The sequence below is a fragment of the Eumetopias jubatus genome, unplaced genomic scaffold (genome assembly GCF_037043125.1).
Source record: "Eumetopias jubatus isolate StellerSeaLion01/CBP00866 unplaced genomic scaffold, mEumJub1_p1.0 scaffold_14, whole genome shotgun sequence".
In the NCBI taxonomy this organism is placed as follows: Eukaryota; Metazoa; Chordata; class Mammalia; order Carnivora; family Otariidae; genus Eumetopias; species Eumetopias jubatus.
The window spans coordinates 64,859,155-64,886,733 of NW_028274820.1; the positions used below are offsets into that span (position 1 = coordinate 64,859,155).

At 41.9% G+C, this 27,579-nt stretch overlaps 1 protein-coding gene across 2 annotated transcripts; it reads right to left on the bottom strand.

The window, feature by feature from the left end:
- Positions 1-2,466: 2,466 nt before the first annotated feature.
- On the bottom strand, positions 2,467-26,063 carry RP9 (RP9 pre-mRNA splicing factor). 2 transcript variants are annotated; one of them, XR_003607423.2, is made up of 7 exons: positions 25,800-26,063; positions 16,987-17,017; positions 15,695-15,824; positions 13,165-13,256; positions 10,950-11,011; positions 9,873-10,242; positions 2,467-6,606 (listed from the first exon to the last, which is right to left on the bottom strand). XR_003607423.2 is itself a non-coding variant. In XM_028092272.2 (6 exons), exons 1-6 carry the CDS (start codon positions 25,949-25,951, stop codon positions 10,044-10,046), a joined length of 666 nt encoding a protein of 221 aa, XP_027948073.1. In that variant the 5' UTR covers positions 25,952-26,063; the 3' UTR covers positions 9,598-10,043. The 2 variants fall into 2 exon arrangements, 1 of the variants encoding a protein (XP_027948073.1); XM_028092272.2 differs by lacking the exon at positions 2,467-6,606 and having other exon boundaries at positions 9,598-10,242.
- Between the last annotated feature and the right edge of the window lie 1,516 nt (positions 26,064-27,579).

Consider the following 27,579-nt stretch of genomic DNA (forward strand, 5'->3'; position numbering starts at 1 on the left):
GAGGCAAGGGAAAGAGTATTACAAAGCCGGTTTTACATAAAGATGTATGACTTTGCATTATTCCCAGCTCAGGACTGCTTTAACTCCAGTTCTGGCCTGTATCCTATGTAACCTAACCTTCTCCAGCCATATCTGCTTGTACTCAATGTACTGTTTTCATTTTCATGACATGACACATGAAGCAGGTGTACTTGTCGCACCTTTGAACCATGGTGTGCATTTTTTGTGCTAATGATAATTGCTATATCTTCTATGGTATATCCCCATTATGTAGTTAATTCTTTTATTTAATTTTTTTTGTAAATTTTTTTAAAAAAGATTTTATTTGGACAGAGAGAGTGCGCACGACCACAAGCAGGGGGAGCGGGAGAGGGAGAAGCAGGCTCCCTGTTGAGCAGGGAGCCTGATGCAGGACTTGATCCCAGGACCCTGGGATCATGACCTGAGCCGAAGGCAGATGCTTAACCAGCTGAGCCCCCAGGTACCCCTATGTAGTTAATTTTTTAAATAACTACCAGAGATAACAGTTTTCTATGCCCACCCCCACCCCACCACGTACAGATTGTGTCCTGAGTTCTGCTACACGGGTGTTAGAGCCTTTGACCTCATTACAACGTCCTCTGGACCCCCTTGCTCTATAAAATCTGGGGACTAAGGTTCTGGACTTTATGGAGAATAGTTGTGTGGATGCCTGGATCGTAAACTATCTGATCCCCTGTCAGTGAGTTACTCTAAAGAAAATTGTAAACTGTAGGGAGTTGCTTGCTGTTTTCTGGTTTCAAAGTACCTTCTCAATTGGAGGGGTAATTTACTGTCCCTCCTCCATCTAACACCACGTGTGGGTTGGGCCTGCTGTTCATGAGTGGGTGGACACAAGCGGTGCAGTATGGTATGCACTGGTATGCACTGGTACTTCCAATGGAGAATCTATCCATTCAGTAAAATTGTATTGAACATTAATATGTCATTCAGTGTTTTGGAGGCTGAGGATAGAACAGGGAGCATAGTCTGAGCCCTCAAGAAGTTACCAGATTAGTGGGCAGTCAGGCAAGAAATAGGGCAGTCAGGCAAGGAAATAGTCACTTTAGAGTGTGCTAGGTGCCTTGGTATTGAGAAGCACACAGGAGGAGCAGCTGAGAGATTCTGGGATTGGGCTAGGCTTCTGACTCAGAATTGAGGTGACTGTTGGCACCATCTTTAGAGTAAAAAAATGCTGAAGGTATCTTGCTTGAGAGCCGATAGAATGGTGGAATGCCTACAGGACATCGAAGTGAGTAAGTCTAGGGCTCAGGAGAGTGTTCAGGGCTGTCATCAGCAGAGTATTGATACTTTAAGCCATAAGAGTCACTGAGAACAGAAGAGTGAAGAGAAGGTCTAAGCCAGAACTGTGAGAAACATTCCTATTTAAAGGACTGAAGCCAAGAGTTACACCGGAAGGTAAGCAGGAGCAGCCAATGAGATAGTTCGGTTAGAGCATCTGAAAAGGTATCATGAAATCCAGTAGCTAAGGATCTTTCATGAAAAAGTGGTCAACAGTGTCAAATGCTAAAAAAAGAAACAACTAGGAAGGATTTGTTAGATTTGATAACAATGGCAATACTGGTGGTCCTAGCAAGAGCACTTCCAGAGATGTTATGGACTGAATTATGTCCCAAGCTTCATATGTTGAAGTCCTAACACCCGGTGTGACTACATTTGGAGAATAGGACTTTAAGGGAGTAATTAAAGTTAAATGAGACCATAAGACTGGGTGCCTGATTCAAAAGAACTGTTCTTATAAAAGAGCAAGAAAGAACAAAGTGCTCTGTGTGGGCATAGAGGAAAGCTACCCTGTGCAAAAAGTATAACTTGACTCCCCCACCCCCAAGTTTCTAATAGTCTACTGTTGACTGGAAGCCTTAACAGGTAACATAATTGGTTAATACGTATTCCGTATGTTGTATGTATTATATACTGTATTCTTACAATAAAGTAAGTTAAAGAAAAAGTGTTAAAATCATAAGAGAAAATACATTTATTTGTTGAAAAAAATCTGCGTATAAGTGAACCCACAGAATTCAAACCCATGCTGTCAAGGGTCAACTGTATAGGTAATTCTTTCAAGAAACTGTTCAGTGACTCCCAACTGAGGCTGTTTCCATACATTTTATTTATCTTATTATTAAGCCGTTTTATTGAGGTATGATTGCTGCACATTGGTATACAACTTGATGAGTCTGGAAATAAGTATATACCTGTGAAAATATTCCCCACAATCTATGCCATAAACCTTTAAACATTTGTTCCTGCATGCATGCATGCATGCTCTCTTTCCCTCCCTCCCTCTCTCTCTCTCCATATATATATATATATATATATATATATATATATATATATATATATATATATATATATATATATAAAACTCTATGCATATGTAAAAGTCTCTCTATATAAAATTATATATAGAGGACATAAGATCTTCCTTCATAAAATAGTATATGATATAGTATTATTAATTGTTGGCACTATGCTATAAAGTCAATTTCTAGGATTTATTTATCTTATATAAGTAAAACGTTTTACTCTTTGATACCTTCTTGTTTCCCCCTCACCCTAGCCCCTGGGAACCACCATTCTACCCTCTTGTTTCTGTGGGTTTGACTATTTTAGATTCATGTGTAATGTAGTATTTGTCTTCTGTGTCTGGCTTATTTCAGTGAGCATAAAGTCCTCCTCTTTCATCCATGTTGTCACAAACTGTAGGATTTCCCTCTCTTTTATGGCTAAATAATACTACATTGTGTTTACCCATTTATCTGTTGATGGACATTTTCATTGTCTGCATGTCTGGGCTATTGTGAATCATGCTGCAATAAACATGGGAGTGCAGTACCTCTTTAAGATCCTGATTCTAATACCTTTGGATATATACTTAGACTTGGGGTTAGTAAAAAAAAGTAATTGTATTTTTAAGTTTTTGAGGAACTGCCATACTGTTTTTGGTAGCAACTTCACTTATTTACATTGCCACCAACAGTGTACAAGGGTTCTCTTTTCATCACATCCTCACCAACATTTATCTTCTTTTTCATAACAGCTATCCTAACAAGTATGAGATGATATCTTATTGTGCTTTTGATTTGCATTTCATTTCCCTCATCAGTTTTTTTTTTTTTTAATGTACTTGATAGTTATTCTTTGGAGAAATGTCTGTTCAATTCCTTTGTCTATTTTTAAAATCAGCTTGTTGCTGTTGAGTCGTAGGAGTTCTTTATATATTTTGTATAATAACCCTTTATCAGAGATATGGCTTGTAAATATTTTCTCCCCTTCCATAGGTTGCCTTTTCATTTTGATTGTTCCTTTGCTGTGCAAAAGCTTTCTTAGTTTAATATGTTGGTGTCATATCCAAGACCTCAGTGTCAAGACTAATGTCAAGAAGCTTTTTCCTATGTTTTCTTATAGGAGTTTTGTAGCTTCAGGTCTTAACATCATCTATCTATTTTTTATTATTACTATTTTTTTTAAAGTAAACTCTACGACCGACGTGGGGCTTGAACTCATGACCCCGAGATCAAGGGTCACATGCTCTACCAGCTGAGTCAGCCAGGTGCCCCTCAGGTCTTAACATTTAAATGTTTACTCCATTTTGAGTTGATTTTTGTGTGTGGTATAAGATAAGGTTCCAGTTTTATTCCTTTGTATGTAGATATTTTTGGTTGTCACAAGTGAGGAATGGTGGTGCTAGTGGCATCTAGTAGGTAGAGGCTAGGGATGATGCTGAATATCCTACAATGCACAGAAGAGACCCCCACAACTAAGATTTAGCCCCTGAAATAAATAGGGCCAAGGTTCAAAAACCCTGCTGTAGGGGTGTCTGGCTGGCTTAGTGGGTAGAACATGCAGTGCTTGATCTTGGGGTTGTAAGTTTGAGCCCCATGTTGGGTGTAGAGATTACTTTAAAATCTTTAAGGGGCTCCTGGGTGGCTTAGTGGGTTGAGTGTCTGATGCTTGGTTTCTGCTCAGGTCATGATCTTGTGACTCGTGGGATTGAGCCCCAAGTCAGGCTCCACGCTTGGCAGGGAGTCTGCTTGAAGATTCTCTCCCTCTGCCCCCTGCCCCCGACTCATTCCCCGCACCAAAATAAATCTTAAAAAAAAAGAAAAAAGAAAGAAAAAAACCCAAAACAAAACAAAATTCCTGCTATAAAGGAGAGGAAAGAGCTAGACAGATATGGGATCAAGGGAGGATTTTTTTTTGTTTTAAAGAGATGAAAGAACCTTGAAGTTATTAGTTGCTCTTGGGCAGGGAAATGGACCCCTTTAAACAAGGTAAGAGGTTGTGAAAATTGATACAGACTTTCTTGGAGGGCAATCTGGTAGTATGTGAAAATTAAAATATGTAATTCCACTATTAAAGAGCTATTCTTTTGAAATATGCACATATGTACACTAAGATATATACTCATAGGTTTTCATTAGTGTTTGTGGGAAGATGAAAGATTTTGGAACCAATTCCAATGTGTGTGTGGGAATTCTCAGGATGCCAGCAGGGTGTCCTATAATTTAACTTAATTCTGATATTAAATACCTGGAGAGAGTATCAAATTCCACAGGTAAGGGGCTCAGTCCTACAGGATTGCCCCACCCCTCTTCAAATGCCACTCAAAAGCCCAGGTTATCACTTATGATTCTGATAGACTAGATTGAATGTTCCAATGCCCCCTGCTTTGGGTTCGATTAATTTGCTTAGAGCAGCTCAGAGAACACACACAAACATTTTACTTACTAGATTATTGGCTTATTATAAAAGGATGTAACTGAGGAACAGCCAGGCATAACAGATGCTTGTATGTGGGGAGGGTGAGGAGCTTCTATGCCCTGTCCTGGTTCGCCACTCTTCCAGGACTTCCGTGTGTTCACCCTTCTGGAAGCTCTCAAATATACTAGAGGCTCCATATTACATGGGCATGATTGCCTATTGGTGATTCATTCACTCTCTGGCCCTTTTACTCTCCCCTGAAATCAGGGGTGTGGGACTGAAAGTTCCTGATGCTATATATCCTTAGGTGTTTTCCAAAATTCACCTCATTAACATAAACCCAGTTGTGGTGGAAAGGGGCTTGTTATGAGTAACAAAACACTCATTTTGCCTTTATGGCTCTGAAGTGATTTCAGGAACCGGGAACAGGAGACCAAATACTAAAAAAAAAAAAAAAAAAAAAAGAAAAAATTCTCCCATTGCTCTCCTCAGTCATGAAATTCCAAGTGTTTTGGGGAGATGTGATCCAGAAACTGTAGATAAAGACCAAACGTATACGAGAAATATATTTTGGTCATCTGAATGACCATGTACGGGACCAAGGGCAGGCTGCTTCAAATGGGTCACTTTGACATGAATTGAGTTAAAAGCAATCAAAACCCAGCCGATTCAGGAAAAGCTCTTTATCTCCCCCTCAACTTCCTGGCTGTACCAGGAAGAGCACTATTAACAGATTCCTCTTTATCTAAGATACTTATTTGTGTGATAGGGCAGCCTTTGTTTTCCAAGCATCTCTCCTCTCCCTGGTAATGTCTTGCTCAGTCCCCTACTCCTGTCCTTAGCTCATATAAGCGTCTTATGGCTTCACTGTCTTTGGAATTTCATATGTAGGAAACTTTGATTTTCTCTTGTTACTCTGTTTCATGTCAGTTTGATTCTTAGTCCAGCTAGAAGGACCTTGAAGGGCAGAGAACATTCTCCCTTTGACAACAACCAAATACATATTTCTCATAAATCACCATTCCACAGAAGGATAAATAAGAAACAACTGAATTGCACAAAGAAGAATGGTTAAATGGGTAAGTAGCACATTCCCACCAAGGATTTTGTGGCCATTTAAAGCTTGTTAGTAAGCAGTGAGACTGCCAAGATAGAGTGAGATGAAGTCATAGAATAGTATTCATAGTGTTTTTCAGTTATGTCAAACTAAAAAACTGGTAATGTATTTTTTAAAAGATCTTGAAGGCTCTTTAAAACCATTTAAAGTAGATTTTCCTTTCACTTTTTACTCTGTAATGGTTCTGAATTGGGAACTTTTTATGATCATGTATTACTTTTAAAATTTTACTGAAACAAAAATTTTTTTTAAGAAGTCTCCACGCCCAGCATGGGGCTTGAACTCACAACCCTGGGATCAAGAGTTGCATGTTCTACTGACTCAGCCAGCCAGGTGCCCCTACTGTTATAATTTCAAAACAGTTTTTAAATGCCAGTGGCAACAGAGAGTGCAGTGGGATAATGAAAGGAGGAAGATCCCTGAGGAAGCAGGAACAGATAATGATGATAGCATAAGTATGCAGGAGCAACTAACATTCATTTAGCAATTGAAATGTTCCAAACTGTGTTCTAGATGTTTTACAACTATCAAGTCACTTAATTCTCGATGATTCTAGGAGGTAAATATTATCTGTCAAGGAAATGGCAGCACAGAGAGGTCAGGCAACTTGCACAGTCTGATAGCTCACGAATGGTGCAGCTGGATTTCAAAACCAGGCAGTGTGGATCCTCCAGAGCCAGTGCTCTTAATCCCTGCCCTCCACTGCTGGCTGAGAGTTGGGGTCCAGGGCACAGGTGGAGATTGGCCTGACAGGAAGAGAAACCTGATTAAACCATTGTGTTAGTTTTCTGTTTCTGCATAACAAATTACCACAAACTTAATGGCTTAAAACATTTATTATCTTACAGTTCTATAGATCATAAATCTGGGCAGGCTCAACTGGGTTTTCTGCTTAGTGTCCCACAAGACCCAAATCAAGATGTCAGCAGAGTTGGGCTCCTATCTGGAGATTCTGGGTAAAGATTCTGCATCCAAGGTCGTCGAGGTTTGCAAAATTAAGTTCCCTTTGGCTGTAGGACAGAGTTCCCTGTTTAGTTGCTGGTGTGGGTCAGGGGCCTCTTAATTAGGGCTTCCTGTAGTAATTAAGTCTGCTGCATTCCTTACCTTGTATCCCCTTGTAGCCCTGTCATCTTTAAGTCAGCAATGGCACAAGGAATGTTTCACAGGCCTAGAATCTGAGTTCCTCTATTTCATTAGGAACATCCAGATAATTTCCCTTTTCTTGTGCTTATAAAATAATCTAATCACGAAAGTAAAATTCATCATATTAACAGTCCTCGAGATTAGCAGGAAATCTTGGGGCCATTTTAGAATTCTGTCTACGACAACTATGATGATTGATTGGTAGGATGCCTTGGTGAAGGGAGGTCTGAGGTCTTGTAATGACTTCCTGAATAGGAGTGGAAAATGCTCCACTTGAGAGGAGATGTATGAGAATGAAGGTTTGAGTAGGTGACTAACAAACTTTTGGTTTGCTATTCAGCTTAATGGGCTCAGTAGAGTTTGGAGATGATGAATTTGTGGGGATGGCAATCTATATGGCTGTGTGATTTTTCTTTTAAAGATTTTATTTTATTTTATTTTTAATTTTTTTAAAAGGGATACAGATTTTATTTGAGAATGAGAGAGAGCACATGAGATGGGGGAGGGGCAGAGGGAGAAGCAGACTCCCTGCTGAGCAGGGAGCCTGATGCGGGACTCGATCCTGGGACTCCAGGATCATGACCTGAGCCAAAGGCAGTCGCTTAACCAACTGAGCCACCCAGGCGCCCCTTTATTATTTTTTTTAGAGAGAGCACGTACAAATGGGGGCAGAGGGAGACGAAGAGGGAGAGAGAATCCCAAGCAGATTCCACGTCTGAGCATGGAGCCCAACACGGGGCTTGATCTTGTGACCCTGAGACCATGACCTGAGCAGAAACCAAGAGTCCGTTGCTCAACTGACTGAGCTACACAGGCGCCCTGTGATTTTTCTCTAGTGTCTCGTTATAGATGCAGAAGAGGTTTGAGGTTTTTCTGAGAAACCAGGGCAAAAGGACCACAGGTCAAGGGAGATGACAGGCTTAAGTAATGGGACTCTCGGATCAAGCCAGAAACAAAAGATAGAGAAAACCAGAGTGAGGGAGTAGGGACAGTAGTTACCTTGCAAGGGTTGGAGGAGATGGCCAGATTTCTAGTTAAAGCAGGAAGTGGAAGAAGGCTCCATTAAGAGGCTAAAGATACAGAGCAGTGGTTCTCCAAGTGTGGTTCTCAGACCAACAATGTTAGTATCATTTGGGGACTTGTTAGGAAAATTCCCAGGTTCACCACAAACCTACTGAATTAGAAACTCTGGAAGTCTGGGAGCACAGGAATCTCTGTTTTAACAAGCACTGTAGTTGATATTGATGCCCCAAAGATTTGAGAATCATTGATGCAGACTTTCATATTGTTTAAGAATACTTTTATCATGAATAAGATTCCAGAAGGACAGTAAGAAATTTCTAGAAGAGTTATGAGATGAGTAGGAAACACTGAGACCTATAGGAGAGGTCAAATGGCCCATGTTTTGCAGGCTGACCTAGGATGCCTAGGATAAATGTAAAGGACACCTGAATTAACTGCCCTTAGAATTTTCAGAAAACACAAACCTTGGCCTGCTGATTCCATTCTGTACCAATGTGTTACTCAGGTACTACTATTCCAAGGCCAAGACTGGGAGCATTTATTGATGAGTAGGAGATGGGTCCATTCTGGGACTGGATTGGCTGTTCTTTAAGGGGGGTGGAATTCAACCCCCAGGGAAAGAGGACAGAAATGGGAGAAGAGTTACTGGGGCCCTGAAAACAGGAATGCCCCTGCTGAAGAGGGAGGGACACCTGTGAGGATGATCTATCTCTATATAGTTCAGTCAAGATCAAGACTTACTCTCGCTTAGCTGCAGGCACCACACTGATGGGCTGTGGCACAAAGACAGAGGAGCACAGGTGGGCTGTGTTTAACCAACAGGAAGATGAAGGAAGTGAGGGATGTATTTTGGGACGTAGGTAGCTGACCCCATATAATAATTCCCCTATATTCTTTTTTTAAAGATTTTATTTATTTGACAGAAAGAGACACAGTGAGAGAGGGAACACAAGCAGGGGGAGTGGGAGAGGGAGAAGCAGGCTTCTGCCGAAGCAGGGAGCCCGATGTGGGGCTCGATCCCAGAACCCTGGGATCATGACCTGAGCCGAAGGCAGACGTTTAACAACTGAGCCACCCAGGCGCCCCTCCCCTATATTCTTAAAAATTTTCTGAGTCAATGACTCGGAAAAATTTTGGGACTCAGGCAGTAAGATCCAAGCAAGTGAAATACAGTGTTGCCACACAAGATTTTTCATTGCTTTTATATTAAACCATCTCCGGTGATTATAAACACACACCTTTTGCTGCAACAATGCTAAATGTACTTGATATTAAAATAATCTGCTTTATGCTGTTAAAAAAAAAACCCCAATGTTCATATGAGTGTTTATGGCATTTGTGGGGAAAACAAAACCAAAAAAACAAAACAAAAAAAACCCCTATATTTATCGTGATATATAAAATATTTCTGGAAGACCAAACAAGAACCTGGTAAAACCGGTAGCCACCGGCAAAGGGATATAGGCAGCTAGGGGAGAAAGGAAGAAGGAAGAATTTTCATGATTCAACCCTGTATACCTTTTAAATTTGGAGCACATGCATGTATTATTCAGAAATAAAAAAGAAATACATTAAAAAAATAAATAATGAGCTTTTATTATCCTCGACAACAGAGAAGAGTCAAATCTGAAGTCTCTGGGAACTAAGTAGCGCCCTGGGGAGGGGAAGGCTGCAGCAGCACCTGGAGCTTCCTCAGAGACTCATTCCCTCGGTCGGGCCACCCTGGCAGAGGCAGCTCGAAGGAATCACAAACTGCAGGGATCAGCGGGAGGACAACATTGAACAAAGCTTTCCTGCCTGAAATCAGCCGCTGTCCAGAGCTAGTGCCTGGGGAAGTACAACTCACCCTCCTGGGGTCACATCTTTGCTGGAAGGCAGGTGAGAATTCACACACGTGACACCAAATACCCTGCTCTCTAGGCGGCTCTCTCCTAGTCCTCCCCGATTCCACATCCTCTGGTCTTTGGCCACAGTGTCTGATTAGGGAGAAGAGAATGTTGAACAAGTCAAGTTGTTGTCAGTCCGAGTCTGAACTCTCATTCGACTTGGAAGACTTATGCTTTCGTTTCTTCTTCTTCTTCTTTTCTTTCTTCCTTTTCTTATGCTTTTCTTTCTTCTTCTTTTTCTTGTGTTTCTCTTTACATTCCGAGGAACTGGAGCTACTTCCATCCTCATCAGATGTAGAATCCTCCAGTAACTGTTTCAACTGCTGTATCCTAAACATAGAAGATTAACCAAAGAACCATATTTAACTCAAAAAAAAAAAGGTAGATAAAAATGACATAAGAGCAGCAGTGAGGGTAAAAAACATCATGAATAACCACCTTACTTAAGATAGTACTTATTTTTATTTCTGCATGTTTTCCCTATTCTTGTCCACACCCATGTCTCTTTGACAGGACTGTACACAGTGTACAAGCCATTCTGTATTCTTTTCACTGTCCAAAGTATTTCTGCATGTTTCTCCAGTCCTTACTACATAACTTCGAATAGATGCCACTTCTCCATTACCTCCCCAACGACCCACAACCACTCAAGTTCATACTAGGTAATCTATCTCCTTAACAATTAGAACTCCACGGAACCAGTTTGAGAAAAACAAACCCTCTACTTTCTTCATCTTATCTTTATTCATGTCTAAGGATAACTTTTAATAATAGCTCAGATCCTTAAAGATAAACTAAGTAATCATCCATCAGGGTGTGAGCAGGCAGGACCAAGCCCACTGCTAACCCAAGTGGAATGAGGCTGGCCTCCCGTTCCCCACCCACTGGCCTTTCCTGTGATGAGTCCTGCCTTCCAAATAGCTCACAATTGAAGTACCATAGTTACCAGACCACTCATCTAATACCGGAATGAGTGTTTCCAACTTTATATAATTTCAGACTTTAAAAGGGTATTGTTATCACCAGGACCATCTCACCTTACATCCTTTTCATGTCTTTTATTCTCTCGTATGATGTCATACATGGGATCTTCATGTGCCTTGAGAATGAGAAAGGTTAAGGTTGAGTTAGGCACCATGGACTATCAGTTAAATAAAAATTAAATCCATATTTCACTGAAACCAGTTTTTTTTTTTCCTGTTTGGTGTAATTTTATATTTAACATGTTCTAATCCTCGCTAAGGGTCACCATCACTTCAAATTCACGGAAGCTACAAAAAAAAGATTTTCCTATTATACAATTTGAATAGCCTTTTTAAGGATATCAAACATGGCAGAATCATTATTAAATATTACTCAAGGTAAGAAATATTGAGGTAATTCTCTTTGCTCTGTGTGGACAGATGATCAAGAGATATTAAACAAAACAAGTTGGAAAATGATATGTAAGAATGACTCACGTATAGTTGCACAAAAACATATGTATGTGCCCAGAAAGAAGCATGGAAGTGTCCTCATCAAGCTACATAATGCATATTTGCTCTGGAGAGAGGCAGTACTGGACTTAAAAAATCAATTGTGAAAAACCTTACTGTAACATGTCAATTTTGTTAAAATAAAGCAAATGTATTCTTGAAATATTTGTATAATTTAAAATACTTACTAAGAATATGATGACACATAGACTGGATTTTATGGTATGTGAATTATCTTTAAAAATGTTTAGTAAAAATTTTATATATTAAAGATAAAAAAGTTAAAAATATTTATAGTCTTACCCGCCAGAGATATCTACTGCTAACATCTTAATATGGTTCTTCCACTCATTATTCATAATTTACAAAATATTATAATCGTTATATATATAATTCTGTTTTTTTTCACTTATGTTTTCATGAACATTTTCCCAAACATAATTCTTAAAAGCTATGACTTCTGTGTCACAGTCCTTATGCTGGTATGCTGGCCATTGAAGTTGTTTCCTATTTTCTTTAGTCTAATTTTCAGTCACAGATGTAATTCTGAATAATTCCTTATATATTCATAAAAATTTGTATATATTGATTTTTGTTATAGGCTTGGGATCTGTTCTTAGAATTTAGGTTTCTGAATTAAAAATACATGAATCTGTTCATTTTTTTTGAGCGTTATCACCAATCTATCTGTAAATTAGATACTGTAAAATTGCCATTCCAGGTAGCATTGATTTATACAGAATATTTTCTCCACATTTTTTTTTAAGATTTTATTTATTTATTTTGACAGAGAGAGACAGCTAGAGAGGAAACACAAGCAGGGGAAGTGGGAAAGGGGGAAGCAGGCTCCCCACTGAGCAGGGAGCCCGATGCGGGTCTCGATCACAGGACCCTGGGATCATGACCTGAGCCGAAGGCAGATGCTTAACGACTTAGCCACCCAGGTGCCCCTATTTTCTCCAAATTTTTTGAATGAAAGTACAATTTTTAAAATGTCTTAAAGTCCTGGCAAAATGTTTGTGGACCCTGGTTTGATATAAGGTGATAGTGCCAATCTCTCTGGTAACAGCATAGTTAAGCTGACTGAAACAGTGACTGAATGGTGAGTTAACAACCCTGGGAGGTGACTGTGAAAATAAAGTGGGGAAATGACATCTATCTTACTGTCATGCAAAGAGGATATATCATCTATACATACATATCTAGTTTATAATAGATATTTAATCTTTACATAAAGACTGGGAACTAGAATGCTGATTTTAGTTATGAAACAAAATTTATTTATTTATTTTTTAAAGATTTTATTTATTTATTTGAGAGAGAGAGAATGAGAGACAGCGAGCACGAGAGGGAAGAGGGTCAGAGGGAGAAGCAGACTCTCCACTGAGCAGGGAGCCTGATGCGGGACTTGATCCCGGGACTCCAGGACCATGACCAGAGCCAAAGGCAGTTGCTCAACCAACTGAGCCACCCAGGCGCCCAAAACAAAATTTTTTAAAATATAAGTAAAAAGTGACTGAATATATAACAATGTCTTTCAGAAAAAGAAATCAGTGTTCCCAAGGCATAAGCAAATAACACTTTAATAAAAGTTAATTTTTTACTAATGAGCTAATCTGTCACACAAATTCAGTTTAACAGAGTTAATACCAGATACTTTGGCCAAAAGGCCCTGGGAATGTATTTCATGTTAACCTCCATTTCACTGGTCAGTGCCTGAGTCACTGACATTCACCACCTCTGGCAAATGTAAATTGAAACTCTGGGTTTTACTTACTACTCTGAACTGTTCTAACTTTTGGTTGCCTTTGATAAAGAAAGGGCATTCTTTGTCGCCTGTTCGGTGACCATACCGTTTACAACGCCAACCTAAAAACAAAGAAAAGGGATATATTTCTGTAAGATGATGTAGTTTTACTTAATCAAGATAAAGTATCAGTAGATCATACTAAAGATATTCTTCATTAGATTTCAATTTCCAAAGCAAATGCAATTAGTGGATGAATCATGTAAGACACCAGAAAACAGAAATCAATCGCTTCCTCAAGCATCCTTTAATCTTGGGTTTTCGAAATAAGCCTAGTTACTAAGCAATCCTGTGCAAAAATCAAAGTGTGATTTTTTAAAAATAGTGTGTTATGGCTTGAACAGTGTTGCCCCCTCTATGCTGTCCCGTCATTATGTTGAATGTCCTAACCCCTTGTACCTCAGAATGTGACCTCATTGTGAGATAGGATCTTTGGAGAGGCTTGGGACAGATTCTTCCCTCACAGTCTTCAGAAGAAGCCAACCCTGCTCACACCCTGATTTCAGACTGATAGCATCCAGAACTGTGAGATAATATATTTCTGTTCTTTAAGTCACCTGAAAGCCTCTTCATAAATGAAAAAGGTGAAAAAATAAATAGAAAACAATTTGGAAGAAATAAAAACATTAGGGAGAAGAAAAAATTAGCATCCTTAGAGAACATTTTGCAACAATTAAAGAATTAAAAAATCATGAAAGAAAAAAGCTTTTGGAATTGAAATAAAAAATCGAAGGATTGGAAGCTATGTTGATGGAATATTCTAGAAAGCAAAAAACAAGAACAGGAGAGAAAAGATCAGAAATTAGAAAATCAATCTAAGAAGTCCTTCATCTGAATAACAGAATTGCAAACACAGAGGGGAGGAAATAATCAATGAAATAATTTGTGAAATTTCAGAACACTGGGAATAAGATGATCTCATAAGCTTCTAGGAAAGAAGAATAAAAAACAACAGACAGCAACAACAAAGCAGGTCATATCAAATCATCCCACAATCTTAATTGCTTTGGACTTGTCAACAGCAGTTCTACAAATGAGAAGGCAACGAAGCAGTGCCTTCAAAATTCTGAAGGAAGTTTGTTTTTAACAAAATTCTAACTAAATAGCAAACCAAAAATATAGAGATTTTTCCAGAAGAATACAGTCTTAAAAATTTACCTCCCATAAACCCACTTCTCAGCTACTAGAGAATGTGCTCTACCACAGCAAGAGAATGTAACAAAAAAGATGCAAGATACGGCAAATAGGAGATCAAACACAAGAAGGATGTTAAGGGAAACCAAAGAGTGAATGCTGAAGGAAGGTCCCTGGGTGATAGCAGGGGGAACAACTCTCTTTAGGAGGAAAAAAACTAATAGAATACCTCAAGCATCTGAAGGAGCTGAATTAGAAATCAGTACACAGAAAAAAGCAAAAACAAGAACAACAAAAAGACAACTATTAATTGCAGGGCAAACAAAATATTATGCAGGATGTATGAAAGGAAATGCAATTGGTTTATTATATGATTCAATTCTGAAAATAATAAATATACAAAAAAGATTTATTTAAATTATGATATAACGTATTGAGAAAATGGGAGATAGAGTATGTATGAGGTGTGGTTGAGGCACAAAAAAAAGCTGAAACTCTTCTAGAGTAAGAAGTCAACAGACAATGAAGAAACCTAAAAAATCAAGAGGCAGGAATATAACCCTGTTATTTAGATACATGGAGATAAACTTCAAAAAAAATTTTTTTTAAATTTTATTTAAGTAATCTCTACATCCCATGTGGGGCTCCAACTCATGATCCCCAGATCAAGAGTTGCATGCTCCTCCGACTGAGCCAGCCAGGTGCCCCCAAATAACCTTCTTAAGAGAGGTTTACATGGTTACCTTTAGGGTGAGGCTAATGGGGGAAAGGGACTAGGAACTGCTATTTTAATTACATGCATGAAGAATCTTTGTACAAATGTCTTTAAAAGGCAGCAGTACCCTTTCTTCAAATACTAAATACCACTTAAGCTGGATGAAGGTGTTGCGGCTGGGGTGGGGTGGGGGTGTGCATGTACAGCACCCTGCTCTAGACCCACAGCTCCTCCCAGGTTACATGGATGAAACCTTAACACCACTGATGGGGGGCGAATGATGCAAGACCCAAAGGGACCTGCCCTCCAACACATTCCTTGTCCCTCATGGCATTTCTACAACAGAATATCCTTTTTGTTACTGCAATATTACCAAAGAGTGAACTCCAAAGGTAGCTATGGTCCCTGTGGATGACCCCAGCCTTTGGAGTCAGAAGCCCTGGAGTCAAAGCTCCTCTCTACCTCTTACCTCGGACCACTCACTAACATATGCAGGTCAGCTTCCTTAACTATGAAACAGAGATTGTGCCTTGACTTAACAGGGCTGCGGTGAGAACAAATTAAAAAAAAAAGGAAGTAAACGCGCTTTGTAAACTGTGGTATATAACTTGCGTGTATGAGGAGTGTTACTTGCAACTCTCCCGTGCTCACACTGCATAACTTTGACTTCTTTCCCCAGTGGCATCCAGAGTCCTTTCGTTGGTGCGTGAGCCAGAAATTCCCTGGCATGTTCGTTGCCTGGTACATCTGGTATACAGTCTTCTGGCTTAGTCTCATCTTCCTAAAAAAGGAAACAACATGTCCACAACATGGCAAAAAAGCACCGGCATTCTCTCCCACCTGCTTCAGGACACAGCCCTGCCTGCCTTTCTCACGGGCTGGACACGTCATGTCCTCCTAAGTTACCCTCTCAAGTACTAGAAAGAAAGACAAATTATACCTGACAGAAAAACCAGAAATAAATGTACCAGAAGAACCATATCATGAAAATGACACAGCTACTCTTAGAGAAATATTACTAGTATTGTTCACTTAGGAATGATTTGTGAGCTCCAAATCCTGATTCTAGATCACAAAAATTAGATTCAGATCACAAACTTTTCTGCTACCTTAAAAGCCTTGTGGAATGAAGCAAAGTATAGAATTAAACAAGATTTCCTGAAATAAAAATAACGTGTTAAATTAAAAAAGATTATTATCCCTCGGAGGCCACTGTCATGTTTTACAATCTCGCACCTGCTGTATTTTTGAAGTGTGCTTTCACCACCAAATAACTTCATTACACAATTAAGGTATTGTTGTTATTATTTTTTTTACCTTCTGATTGTTTTCAGCTCCCATGAATATTATATTTATAATGAAAGAAGGTTTTGTAATCTTTTTTCATTGAATGTGAGCAAGCAGAAAGCTGTCCTGACCTCCACTGAGCCCTCTAAGTCTCCCTCCCACAGATACTGGACTCTAGGGCCAGGTGCTGTCGCGGAGCAGGGGTGGGGGGTTGGGGGGCAGGGGTGGTTAGGGGGGTGTCCTGCACCAGGGGCTGGACTAGAGGGCCTTCCAGTCTCCTCAGAGACTACTGTTCTCTGAGCTGATGATACTCAGGAAAGCAGCAGCAAGTCAGAGAAGGAGCACAGCTGTGAGAAGATGGCAGCCACAGCAAGAGAGAGAGGGCGGGAGAAGGGGACCGATGGCTGATGAACATGTGGGGCTGCCACCGTCTCTTAGGGAACAGACACACGGCTGATTACATTTCTACAAAGGCACAGGCTGGACACAGAAAGCCCAAAGTGTATGAACTGACTGGCATCTGCAGGGAGAAGCAGGGTTACCATAAAAGGGTGTCCAAAACCTTATGCAACAGGTTTTTATAACAAGTAACTGAGTCTGAGCACTGAGTCAAATATGTCTAAGAGAATGACCAAAGGCACAAACTTCACACTGACCTTGATAAGCCCAGGAGGAGGTTTTTCATAACTAGAAAGGAAAAGAAAAAACATCATCGATCATGTTAAGAGGAATGTAACACATTTTAGTGAGCACTGCAGACCAAAATAAAAAGGATATTTTTAGTAAAACCTCAAAACTGCATTATGTCTAAAGCAGTTAATAAAATATGCCCAGCAGTCAGAGGTCCCATATAAATAAACTGATGCTACACCACATCCTGTGGAGATCTAGAACTGAAATTCACTGGTAATAATTAACTTTGTGTCTAAGCACAAGGATTTTATTGTTGAAGAAGAGAAAACCAGAGGGGCACTGGGGGGGTTCAGTGGGTTAAGTGTCTGACTCTTGATTTTGACTCAGGTCATGATCTCAGGGTCCTGGGATTGAGTCCCATGTGGGGCTCTGTACTCAGCAGGGATTCTGCTTATTCTTATCCAACTTGATTTTCCTCCTAAAAAAAGAAAGAACAGGTACAATAGGGGAAACTAAACTTAATTCTCAGGAAATACTGAAGGTTCAACTTGAGAACTTACTCGTTACAGAAGTATCCACACAACAATTATGCCAGGTATAGTGCTAGGTATCAGAGAACTAAGGGCATAGAAAACTAATCTGTCATATGGGCCCCCTTGATCCTCCCTCAAAAGCTGAGGTAATCTACAAGATAAGACTCCCTGCTCTTCCTAAGGGAAAGTGACCTGGCCTGGAACAATCCTTTCTTTTCTTTTGCTAAGAACTTCATTCACCACCCTCCTTATAGAAATCTTCCATTTTGTGCAACTCTTTAGAGCATCTCTCTACTTGCTAGATGGGATGCTGCTGGATTCGTGAATCAATTAATAAAGCCAATTAGATCTTCAAATCTACTAGGTTGAATTTTTGTTCTTTAACACAGGTATAAAAAATTTGGTTTGAGTTCTGATTCATTCTCACTGCTGTCTACTTTGGACAAGTTATTTAACCCTTCCGAGCCTCAGTTTCCTCATTGGTGAGTATGTCACAGCAAACAACTCTTCCATCTCTGGAAAAGGCACTTCACAATGCTGGCTTCTGCTCCTTCTGTTGAAAGCAAGTCATTGCTCTCAGCAGCCTCCTGAGGCCGCTCAGGACTGGAGCACTAGCATCACAAAGGCCAAGATGTGGACCAGCAGAGAAGCCTGGCCATCCCAAGCCAGTCTTCACATCTTTTGATAGATCTACAGCTTTACAGGGATTTGTTGGCTGCTCCTAAGTGGAGGTGGGCAGAGACCCGGCAGTGGACTTCCCACAGACACCATCCCCAGCTGGGCTTACTGCCTTTCTAGGCCATGGGACTCAGAGACTCCTTTTCCATATCTGGCTGCAGGAATCACTGCTTTTCCCCCCCATGTACATGGTACATCAGCATTCAGCCAAGTCTATCCCCATTCTCTTGTGCGGCTCATAAAATATGCCTTATTATAGATATTAAATTATCATGTTACTATCTCAGAATAAGGTACGGCAGGCCAGGGACTCTGATGTCTTTTTTCTCCAACATCAGTTCCAACATTTTTCCTCACTGATTCCAATAACTGGAAGCTATACCAATTAACAGGCCGAATTGGGACAATCACCCAGATCTTGTGACATCTAGAGTTCTTTCACTGAGCTGCAACCACTATACTAAGTCAGCAATGCATTTCTTGTATTAATAACTATTCATGGGTTAAATAAATTGCGCAAGGGCGCACAGCCAGAGCCCATGTGCTCACTTGTACATGACTGTTAGTACATGTCTAGCTGAATCCAGTAATTATTCTAGCACTATGTTTGTCACTAGAAAACAGAAGACTCCAGGAACACTTTAAATTCAGAGCTTGAGTACAATTTGATTTGGGTACAAATACGGTTCTAAATCCAGTTTTCTCTAAAATTTTCCCCCCACATTGCTCAATTATCCACTTTTTATTTATTGCAATAAAATTTATATACCATACTTCCCTCTGTTTTGACAATGCCCTCCTCAGCCTAAAGCAAAAGACTATGAGGCTAGAGGGAGGTAGTAACAAGGACAATGACCTCATGCCCTCTCTGAGGCAGGGGTTGGGTTGAGTGTGTGCAGATATTAAATGCATACACATTTGGTTGCTGATGCTGGGAACATTCATGTGGTGGCAGATAATTCTAAGGAGTCTGTGAAGGGAAATGTCAAGCTAGGAGTCAACATCTGAGCCAGGCCCTGACATTCACCAAGTTAATGGGAAACAAAGCTACAGGGTTTTTAATCACGAATTTTAGCAAGGATAAACCTCCATCATTTGTTTTGCAGACCAGAATCACTTTGTTAAAGCAGAAAACGTCCCCTGTCTGTGCTCAGCAGCACCCAGGCACCAGACTGGCCAGGCCCTCCTTATTTCTAGCCAGGGACTGAACTGAGAAAGACCCAAAAGCCCGAGAGACAGGAAGCAAATTCTGAGGCTGGGTGTCTGTGTACTCAAAGAGTGTCTCAAACTCTTAAAGGGATTTGTCCTCCTCTTCTATAAGGAGAAATACATTAGCATTTTAGCTCAGATCTGTGCCTTAACCTTGTAAACCTCCAGGGAAGGACTCATTTTAATACTTCAGAATGGCTGCAAAGTATAGAAACACTTAATGATTTAACGTTTTCTTTATCCCGACCCTCTTCTTACGCTTTAAAGACCCTTCAGAACAGATTAAATATTGGAGGTTACAGGGGTTAGGGAGAACTGACCAAGGGAAAAGTGGCATGCCTTTCCTTTGGCCCTTCTCTTAAGATGTGAAAGAAAACAACTTTAGTGGATGTGATATTGCAACTTATAGTAAGAAATATGTATTTGGTCTTCACTGTTCTGACACTCAGCTCTTAAAACCTTGTAATTTCCTATATAAAGGCCATAGGAGCATCTTTTCTTTTAATATTTAGTTTTGTTCCCAGTTCCTGAAATAAGTCCAGAGCTATAAAGGTGAAAAGTTTGTTGTTCATAACAAGCCCCTTTCAACCAAACTGTTTATGTTAATGAGATCACTCTTGCAAAGCTCCTAAAGATGAGGACTGGTTGCCAGGGGAACCAATTCTGTGATTAGAGGGTTGGAACTTTCAGCCGTACCTCCAGGGAGATTGAATTAATCACCAATGTCCACTGATTAATCAATCATGCCTATGTAATGAAGCCTCTATAAAACAAAAACAAAAACAAACCCCAGGGCGCCTGGCTGGCTTAGCTGGTTAAGCGTCTGCCTTCAGCTCAGGTCATGATCCCAAGGTCCTGGGATCCAGCCCTATCTAGGGCTCCCTGCTGAGTAGGGAGCCTAGCCTCCTCCCTGCTCCTGCTCTCTCTCTCTAATAAATAAAATCTTAAAAAAAAAAAAACCCAAAAAACTGGGGCGCCTGGGTGGCTCAGTTGGTTAAGTGACTGCCTTTGGCTCCAGTCATGATCCCAAGGTCCTGGGATCGAATCCCATATCAGGCTCCTTGCTCAGTGGGGAGCATGCTTCTCCCTCCTCTGCTCCCTCTGCTTGTGCTCTTTTTCTTTCTTGATCTGTCAAATAAATAAATAAAATTTAAAAAAAACGAAACAAAAAACAAAAACCCAAAAATGGATTTCAGAGACCTTCAAGGTTGAACACGTGGAGGTGTGGTGTATCTGGAGAGGACACGGAAGCTCCATGCCCTTTTCCATACATCTTACCCTATGTATCTTCCATCTAGCTGTTCCTGAGCTATAACCTTTTATAATAAATCAGTAATCAAGTAAATAAAATGTTTTCCTGAGTTCTATGAGCTGCTCTAGCAAATTAACCAAACCAGAGGAGGGTGGTGCTGGGGGAACCTCTGCTGTACAGACAATAGGTTGGTAACAACCTGGCCTTGGGACACATCTAAAGCATGTGGAGAGGGGAAGTCCTGTGAAACTGTGCCCTTAACCTGTGGATTCTGATGCTGACTCCAGGTGGACAATGTCAGAATTAGATCTGTAACACATATACTTGGTGTCGTCTGAGAATAGGAGAATTTCTTCGTGGTGTTGGAAAAGTCCCACACAGTTAGAGTAGTGCTCTGAGTGTAGTATGAGTGTAGAAAAGAAAAACAGGAGTGTTTTTTCCTTTCTAGCAGAGGAAGGATGAGAAATGCCATGAATCGTTACAGAAAAGAAAACTTCCACTTGGCTTCATCTCTGGATGCTTCCAAATAAGGATGGTGATGGAGGCTTCTCCACTCTCATCCTCGCCATCATTAATCCAGAGTTTTTCTAAAGGGACAGAGGAGGACTTAGTCCCTGAAGTTGTTTTGGGTATAAACAGAATTAACTTTTTAGATATGATATTTCCAGAGCAAATACTTCCACTATTTTCCGGTAGAAAGCCGTGGCATGCCAACCAAATGCCTAGGCCTCTCTTAGCAAGAATAATGGAAATTTGCCTATATTAAGAAGGTGATACAGCCCACCAGTAGCCATTCATTAGAAACATTAATGCTATCCTTTATGGATTGGGACTTAAGGGAGCTTGGAAGGGAGGAGGTAACATCTTCATAAATACCCAATAATCCAACAATACTTTCTTTTGCCACAGGAGGAGTACAAATACTATATGGCTAAACTAAAATCCACTTCCTGAAAAATATGTAAAAGCTTTTGCCTAAGTGAAAAAGGAATGTGATGAGAACTGACTACACATTTTTTTTTAAAGATTTTATTTATTTATTTGACAGAGAGATAGAGAGAGGGCACAAGTAGGCAGAGTGGCAGGTAGAGGGAGAGGGAGAAGCAGGCTCTCCGCTGAGCAGGGAGCCAGATGTGGGGCTCGATCCCAGGACCCCAGGATCATGACCTGAGCCGAAGGCAGCCGCTTAACCGACTGAGCCACCCAGGTGCCCCCTGACTACACATTTTGAAATCTGTTATTAATAGCAATGGACTTTCCTAAAAAGTCCATTTTACAACTGTTTCTCCAAATTTAAAGGAACATGGTTGGTGTTTTTTCCGAGGGCTTGACAATTCTTTAGTTTATGTAACATGTTAAAAAAGATATTTCTCAAAGTCTAAAGTAATAGTTAACTATTAAAATTATTTAACTATTAAATATAACATATCTGGGGGGTGCCTGGCTGGCTCAGGAGGTAGAGCATGTGACTCTTGATCTCAGGGTTGTGAGTTTGAGCCCCACACTGGGTGTAGAGATTACTTAAACAAACAAACAAACAAAACCCAACCAGACCTAGAATGGAAGTGTGTTTATTGTGTAGTTGGCTTCTGCGCTGTGACAGTTGAGAAGAGTGCACTTTTTGTAGTTAATCCTTAGAATTAAAAAAAAAAAAAGTTAGTGGAGGCCCATTACTTTGTACCATCTGTGAAGCCTTGCTATTATATCATTCACATTGTAATAAGTTTCTCTGAGCAGTATGAAGACTAAATTTAGATAAGAGAGGAAAAACTTATCTTCCCAACTGGGCATGGGGAAAGAAATCTTTATTCTGCCAAGTGCTTAAAAATACTCTTGTATTTCTGAGTGCTGGCATAGGATTTTTTTTGGAAGAGTCCTTTGTGTAAGCATAGTCAATTCCAGTTGTTCCCACAGCTTGCTCCTATGGGGTGGAAGGCAGAGATGAAAATGCCACATATATACAGAATCTCCATTCTGTTATGTCCAGCAGACAAGGGACACTTGAATAGGGTTGGAGCATGGTTAGAGCACAGGGTGAAAGATTCAGATGCCTCTGGGGTCCTGGCAGGTGTGGTCAAAAGGTAAGAAAAGGTAAGGTCAAGTATAAGAAACTGACCAGAGGAGTGTGAGGGGACCTAACGAGGGCAACCAGGGGATAAAAGAATTTGAATTCAATTTGTGAAAAACCATTTTACATGGCTGGCTGGACAACTTAGTTATTTGCCTTCCTTTTCACTGCAGGCTGATATCCCTACAGTGAGACTTACCAGTCAATAAACCAGCACCTTTGCATTCTCTCTCTCCCAACTGCTCCCTTCAAAATAGCTTTATAATGCCTCACTCTTAACGGGGAAGATCCAAGGATCCCTGCACATTAGGAAAAAACCTCTAAGTGAAAGAAATCACAAGAAAAGGCAAAGAAGAAACAGACAACAAAGAAGAAAGCAAATGAAAAAAAAATGAGTATCCTCAAAGATGACAGATTTGTTATTGAGGAAACGATAGGATGTTATGAAAAAAAGAATTCTCAGGCCAAGAAGCTCTTAAACTTAAAAGTGCAATGGTGGAAAGATTGGAAGATAAGTCTTTTAGAAAGTAGAATGAAAAGAGGATCACAGAAGTCTAAGAGTACGAAAAAACAAAATGGAGGGAAGGAAATTAAAACACAGATCATATATGAATATTAAATACCCATGAAGTATTTAGAAAATTAAAAAAAAATCTGAAATCTGGTGAGAAAAAGTTCACATCATGAAACTGCAAGGGGCAGCTGGGTGGCTCAGCTGGTTAAGCAACCGACTCTTGATTTCAGGGGGAGCAGCAAGCAGAGGGAGAAGCAAGCTCCCCGCCAAGCAAGGAGCCCAATGTGGGACTTGATCCCAGGACCCCAGGATCATGACCTTAGCCGAAGGCAGACACTTAACCAACTGAGCCACCCAGGGACCCCACCCCAAGGCACTTTTTATAGGAAGTTACATAATATACTTAAACAAAATGAGATAAAGAGAGAAAGACAAGACACAGGGTCCAGAAATGGGGTCCAAGACAGAAGAGTGATGAAGGCAGTTGTACACCAGGTCTAGAAAGTAACCAGAGTGTACTGGAGAGCAGAAGGAAGATTTTTGGTTTTAAAAACAAACAAATTGATAGACTGTCTGATATGTAGGAACAAGTAGAAAAAGTACTCTCAGCTTTTAGAGTCTTTCAGATAAAATTAGCAGTTAATAGTAAATTCAAGCAAATGAAAAAAATTGAGGTGCTTATTAACTAGATGAAAAACAACAATTGTGCTAGAAAGCAAAACAAATCACAGAACACCCTTTGGCTCAAAAGTGAACAATACTGAATAGTTATAATAATGCTAATACCCACTATTGATTTAACAAAAATTACCATGGAGCTATATTGGAAGGATGGATGCAAGAAGGGTAGGGAAAGGGAACTAAACCCTCATGTATGTGACATGAAGTTTATAGGTAATGTCTGTTGTTCAATCTAAAAAAGCATCATAAGCATATAATTGGGAATAAGTAGTTAAGTCCCAGAAGAAAAAACGGTTTCCGTATTGTAAACTTGGTTGGAGGGAGGGTTGCAGGCAGTGTGAACAGGGATGTGAACCACTATTTTTTGAAATTAGTCTCTTAGTACTATTTGATGTTTAAAGTATTACTCTAAAAATAAAAATTCTGATTTAAAAGCAAACAAGTCCCTGAATTAGTCAAACTAAATATGTCAGCAGCCCAGAAAGTTTAAATCCCTGAAGTGGAAAAATCCAACTGGTTTGGGAATCAGACACCTGGGTTCCTCTTTAGTTTTGCTAGTTTACAGGTCAATGTATCCTTGATCAGGTTACTTAACTGCTAAACCTGCATTTCCTCATCTGCAAAAGGAGGTTATAATCTCTCTGATGTCTATGAGTGCTTTATGAGCTACAAAATAAATGTATAGTGTTAACTACTATCTGGTACCCCACAGTTAAAGATACTGAGGGTCAGACTGGGCTCTGCGAAGCTCAGGCTTATCTAGGGAAAGATATTTGAACATCTGCATTGCACAGGTCAGGGCCACAGAGGGCCCAAAGGGGCCAGGACTGTGGGTGCTAGCAATGCAGCACCTATATCCTGAAACGACTGCCTTACTGAGTTGAAATTCAGCTCAGGGGTCACAGTGAAAAGAGGAGGCCAGCCTCCAACAGTGCAATGCATTTTGTGTCAAAGCTCCCAGGTTAATTATAAAGAATCTGAATCCTTTGAGGACGTTTCCTTACATGATCATCTTAGCTTAGGTAATGCAAGTGCCTGAAATAGAAACGAAGTATGTATTGAAGAACTCCGTGAGCACCAAACTTACAAGTTTGCCTTCTAAAGCTAATTACAGAAAGACAGAATCACAGAAAAGAACTGGAAGGTCCACCTCCCACCTGATGTTGCAATCTCCTTTACAACCCGCCCTCCTCCCGCGGGTTCTGGGCTCTCTCCCCGAACCCGCTGGAGCTGGGGGCGCACGGTGCCCCTTTAAGTCAGGCCATGCTGACCAGCAACCACAGGAGACTCTGGTCCTAAGTCTTTTTGTTGAGCCGGAACTGGCCTCTTTGTAGCCCCCACCCTTCATGCTGATAAACCACCACCCCCCCCAAGCCTAAAGAGAACAAGTCTCCACTCTCTTCCACCTTTGGGATCTTTAGGGACAAGTCCCTCACCCCATTCTCCAGCCCTCTCCTCGCCACCGCACTAACGGTAGAGGACGGCGTGTTCTCTTCCCTTCCTAGCAGCGAATGAAGAGATCGGGGGTTTTATCCGGCTCCCGGGGGGCCCTGTCAACCGACAACCCTGAAAGGGCAGGACGGCGGCGCTCACTGCACCTGCCGCGTGTTCAGTCCCCAAGTCCCCACCGAGCGCCTACTAAGTGCCACACGGTCCTCATTGCTAAGCAGAGCCCCGGCCGCACGCCGACCTCGGGCGGGGAAATAAAGCCCGAGCTTCCCTGCCGGCCCAGGCCGCTCGGCGCGCCGGAGCAACGGCCCTTCCCTCCCCGCGGAGGCGCGACTGGAAGTCCGGGTGCCAGCGCCGCACGGGTCCCCGGGGACCCAGCCTCCCCCGCCCCCGCGGCGCCGGCCCACCCGGACCCCGCGCCTGGCGGAGGAGCGGGAGCGGCGCGGACTCACAAGGACTCCAGGTGCTTGAGCTGCTGCAGCTGCTGCGCGTCGTGCCGCCGCCGCTTCTGCTCCCGGCGCCGCTGCAGCTCCTGCTCGGCCGGCTCCCGCGGCCGCCGCACGCCCCCGGCCCCCGCGTCGTCGCGTCCGGGCCGGGAAGACATCGCGGCCCGCGCGGCTGAGGCGGCCCCCGCGGCGTGCCTGAGGCGGCTGAGGCGGCGGGAAGACGGCACTTCCTCCGCGCCGCGGCCGGTCGGCCCCGCAGCGCCCCCTCCCGCCGCCCGCCCGGGCCAGGCCCGGCCCGCTGTCCCCGCCGAGGCCTCCTGGTCCCCGCCTCCCGCCAGGCCTCCCCGCCGCCTCCCGCGTCGTGGCCCCAAGTCCGCGCTGGCAGCGCGGTGGCCCCGCCGCCAGGCCGGCCGGGATCGGAGCGCGCCCCCTGGCGGCGGCCGCAAGCGGGACGGGGGTGGGGTGGGGTGGGGGAGGGGGAGGCCGGCGGAACAGCCGGGGAGCCCCCCACCCCCGCGTGCCCCTCCCCTGGGAGGCTCGGGGACCCGTGCGCGGCGGATTCGTGGCCCCGATGGCTAGACGCGGGCTGCTGCTACTTGGTGCTGGGATTCACCCAGCTTTGAAGAAAGCAAGACACCCCAGAGAAATTCTCTGATTTTCCAGAGCGTCGTTAAAACGTAGTCAGCCTGCCGTGAATCTAGACAAGGTTTGGGCGCTAGACTGAAAGCTATAGACACTGAGCGCTTTTTATGTGCTCGTCATTGAGCTAAGCCTGTAAGAAAAGTTGATTTAATCTTTAAAAACTTACTAAGTGCTGTTATTACCCGTATGTATTACCCTTATTTTATACATAAGAAGGAGGCGGAGAGAGTCAAATAACATGCCCAAGGATGCAGAAGTAGAAGTCGTGGAGCCAGGCCGCGAATTGTTAGTGCTTAACTAGGTTGCATTCTGTAACTGTATCTGGTATGTGAAGTTATGATCACTGTTTTAGCTTTAACATAATGGAAGAAACCACAAACGAAGTAAAAGTAACAGCACAGGGACTATTCCCCTCAAATGTGGCATTCAATATGGTTAATACTTAAAATAAATGAGGAGCTCCTTCGTATTTATTAGGGAAAATCCAAATGAAGGAATGCACAAGGTCTATGAACAGAAACAGTATTACACTGATATGCCCCAGAGCTTGGAAATCAGGTCCTCCCCCTGGAGGGAGAACTGGTGCATAAACCAATCTAGCAGTTGATGCAAGTTACCTGAACCAGTAACTGCCCCATAAATACCCTGGCTGTGAGGTGTTCAAGTCTGGTTTTCTGGGTCTCCAAGAGGTTTGATGAACTACCTGATTTCCTTGAAACTAGTTTTTGTTTAACCAGCTAGAATGGATTCTGTTATCTGTGACTAAAGAACTCTGTCAGAAACAATGTTTGATTGCAAAGTTAGTTTTTTTTTTAAGATTTTTATTTATTTATTTGAAAACAAGAGAGACAGCATGAGCAGGGGGGTGGAGGTGGGTGTAGGACCAGAGGGAAAGGGAGAGGCAGAAGCAGACTCCCCACTCATGAGGAGCTCCATCCCAGGACCCTGGGATCAGGACCCGAGCCAAAATCAAATCGGATGCCTAATCAACTGAGCCACCCATGTGCCCCTCAAAGTTAGTGTTTAAAATCAACCTGGGGGGGCCTGGGTGGCTCAGTTGTTAAGCGTCTGCCTTCAGCAGGGTCCGGGGATGGAGCCCCACATCGGGCTCCCTGCTCCGCGGGAAGCCTGCTTCTCCCTCCCC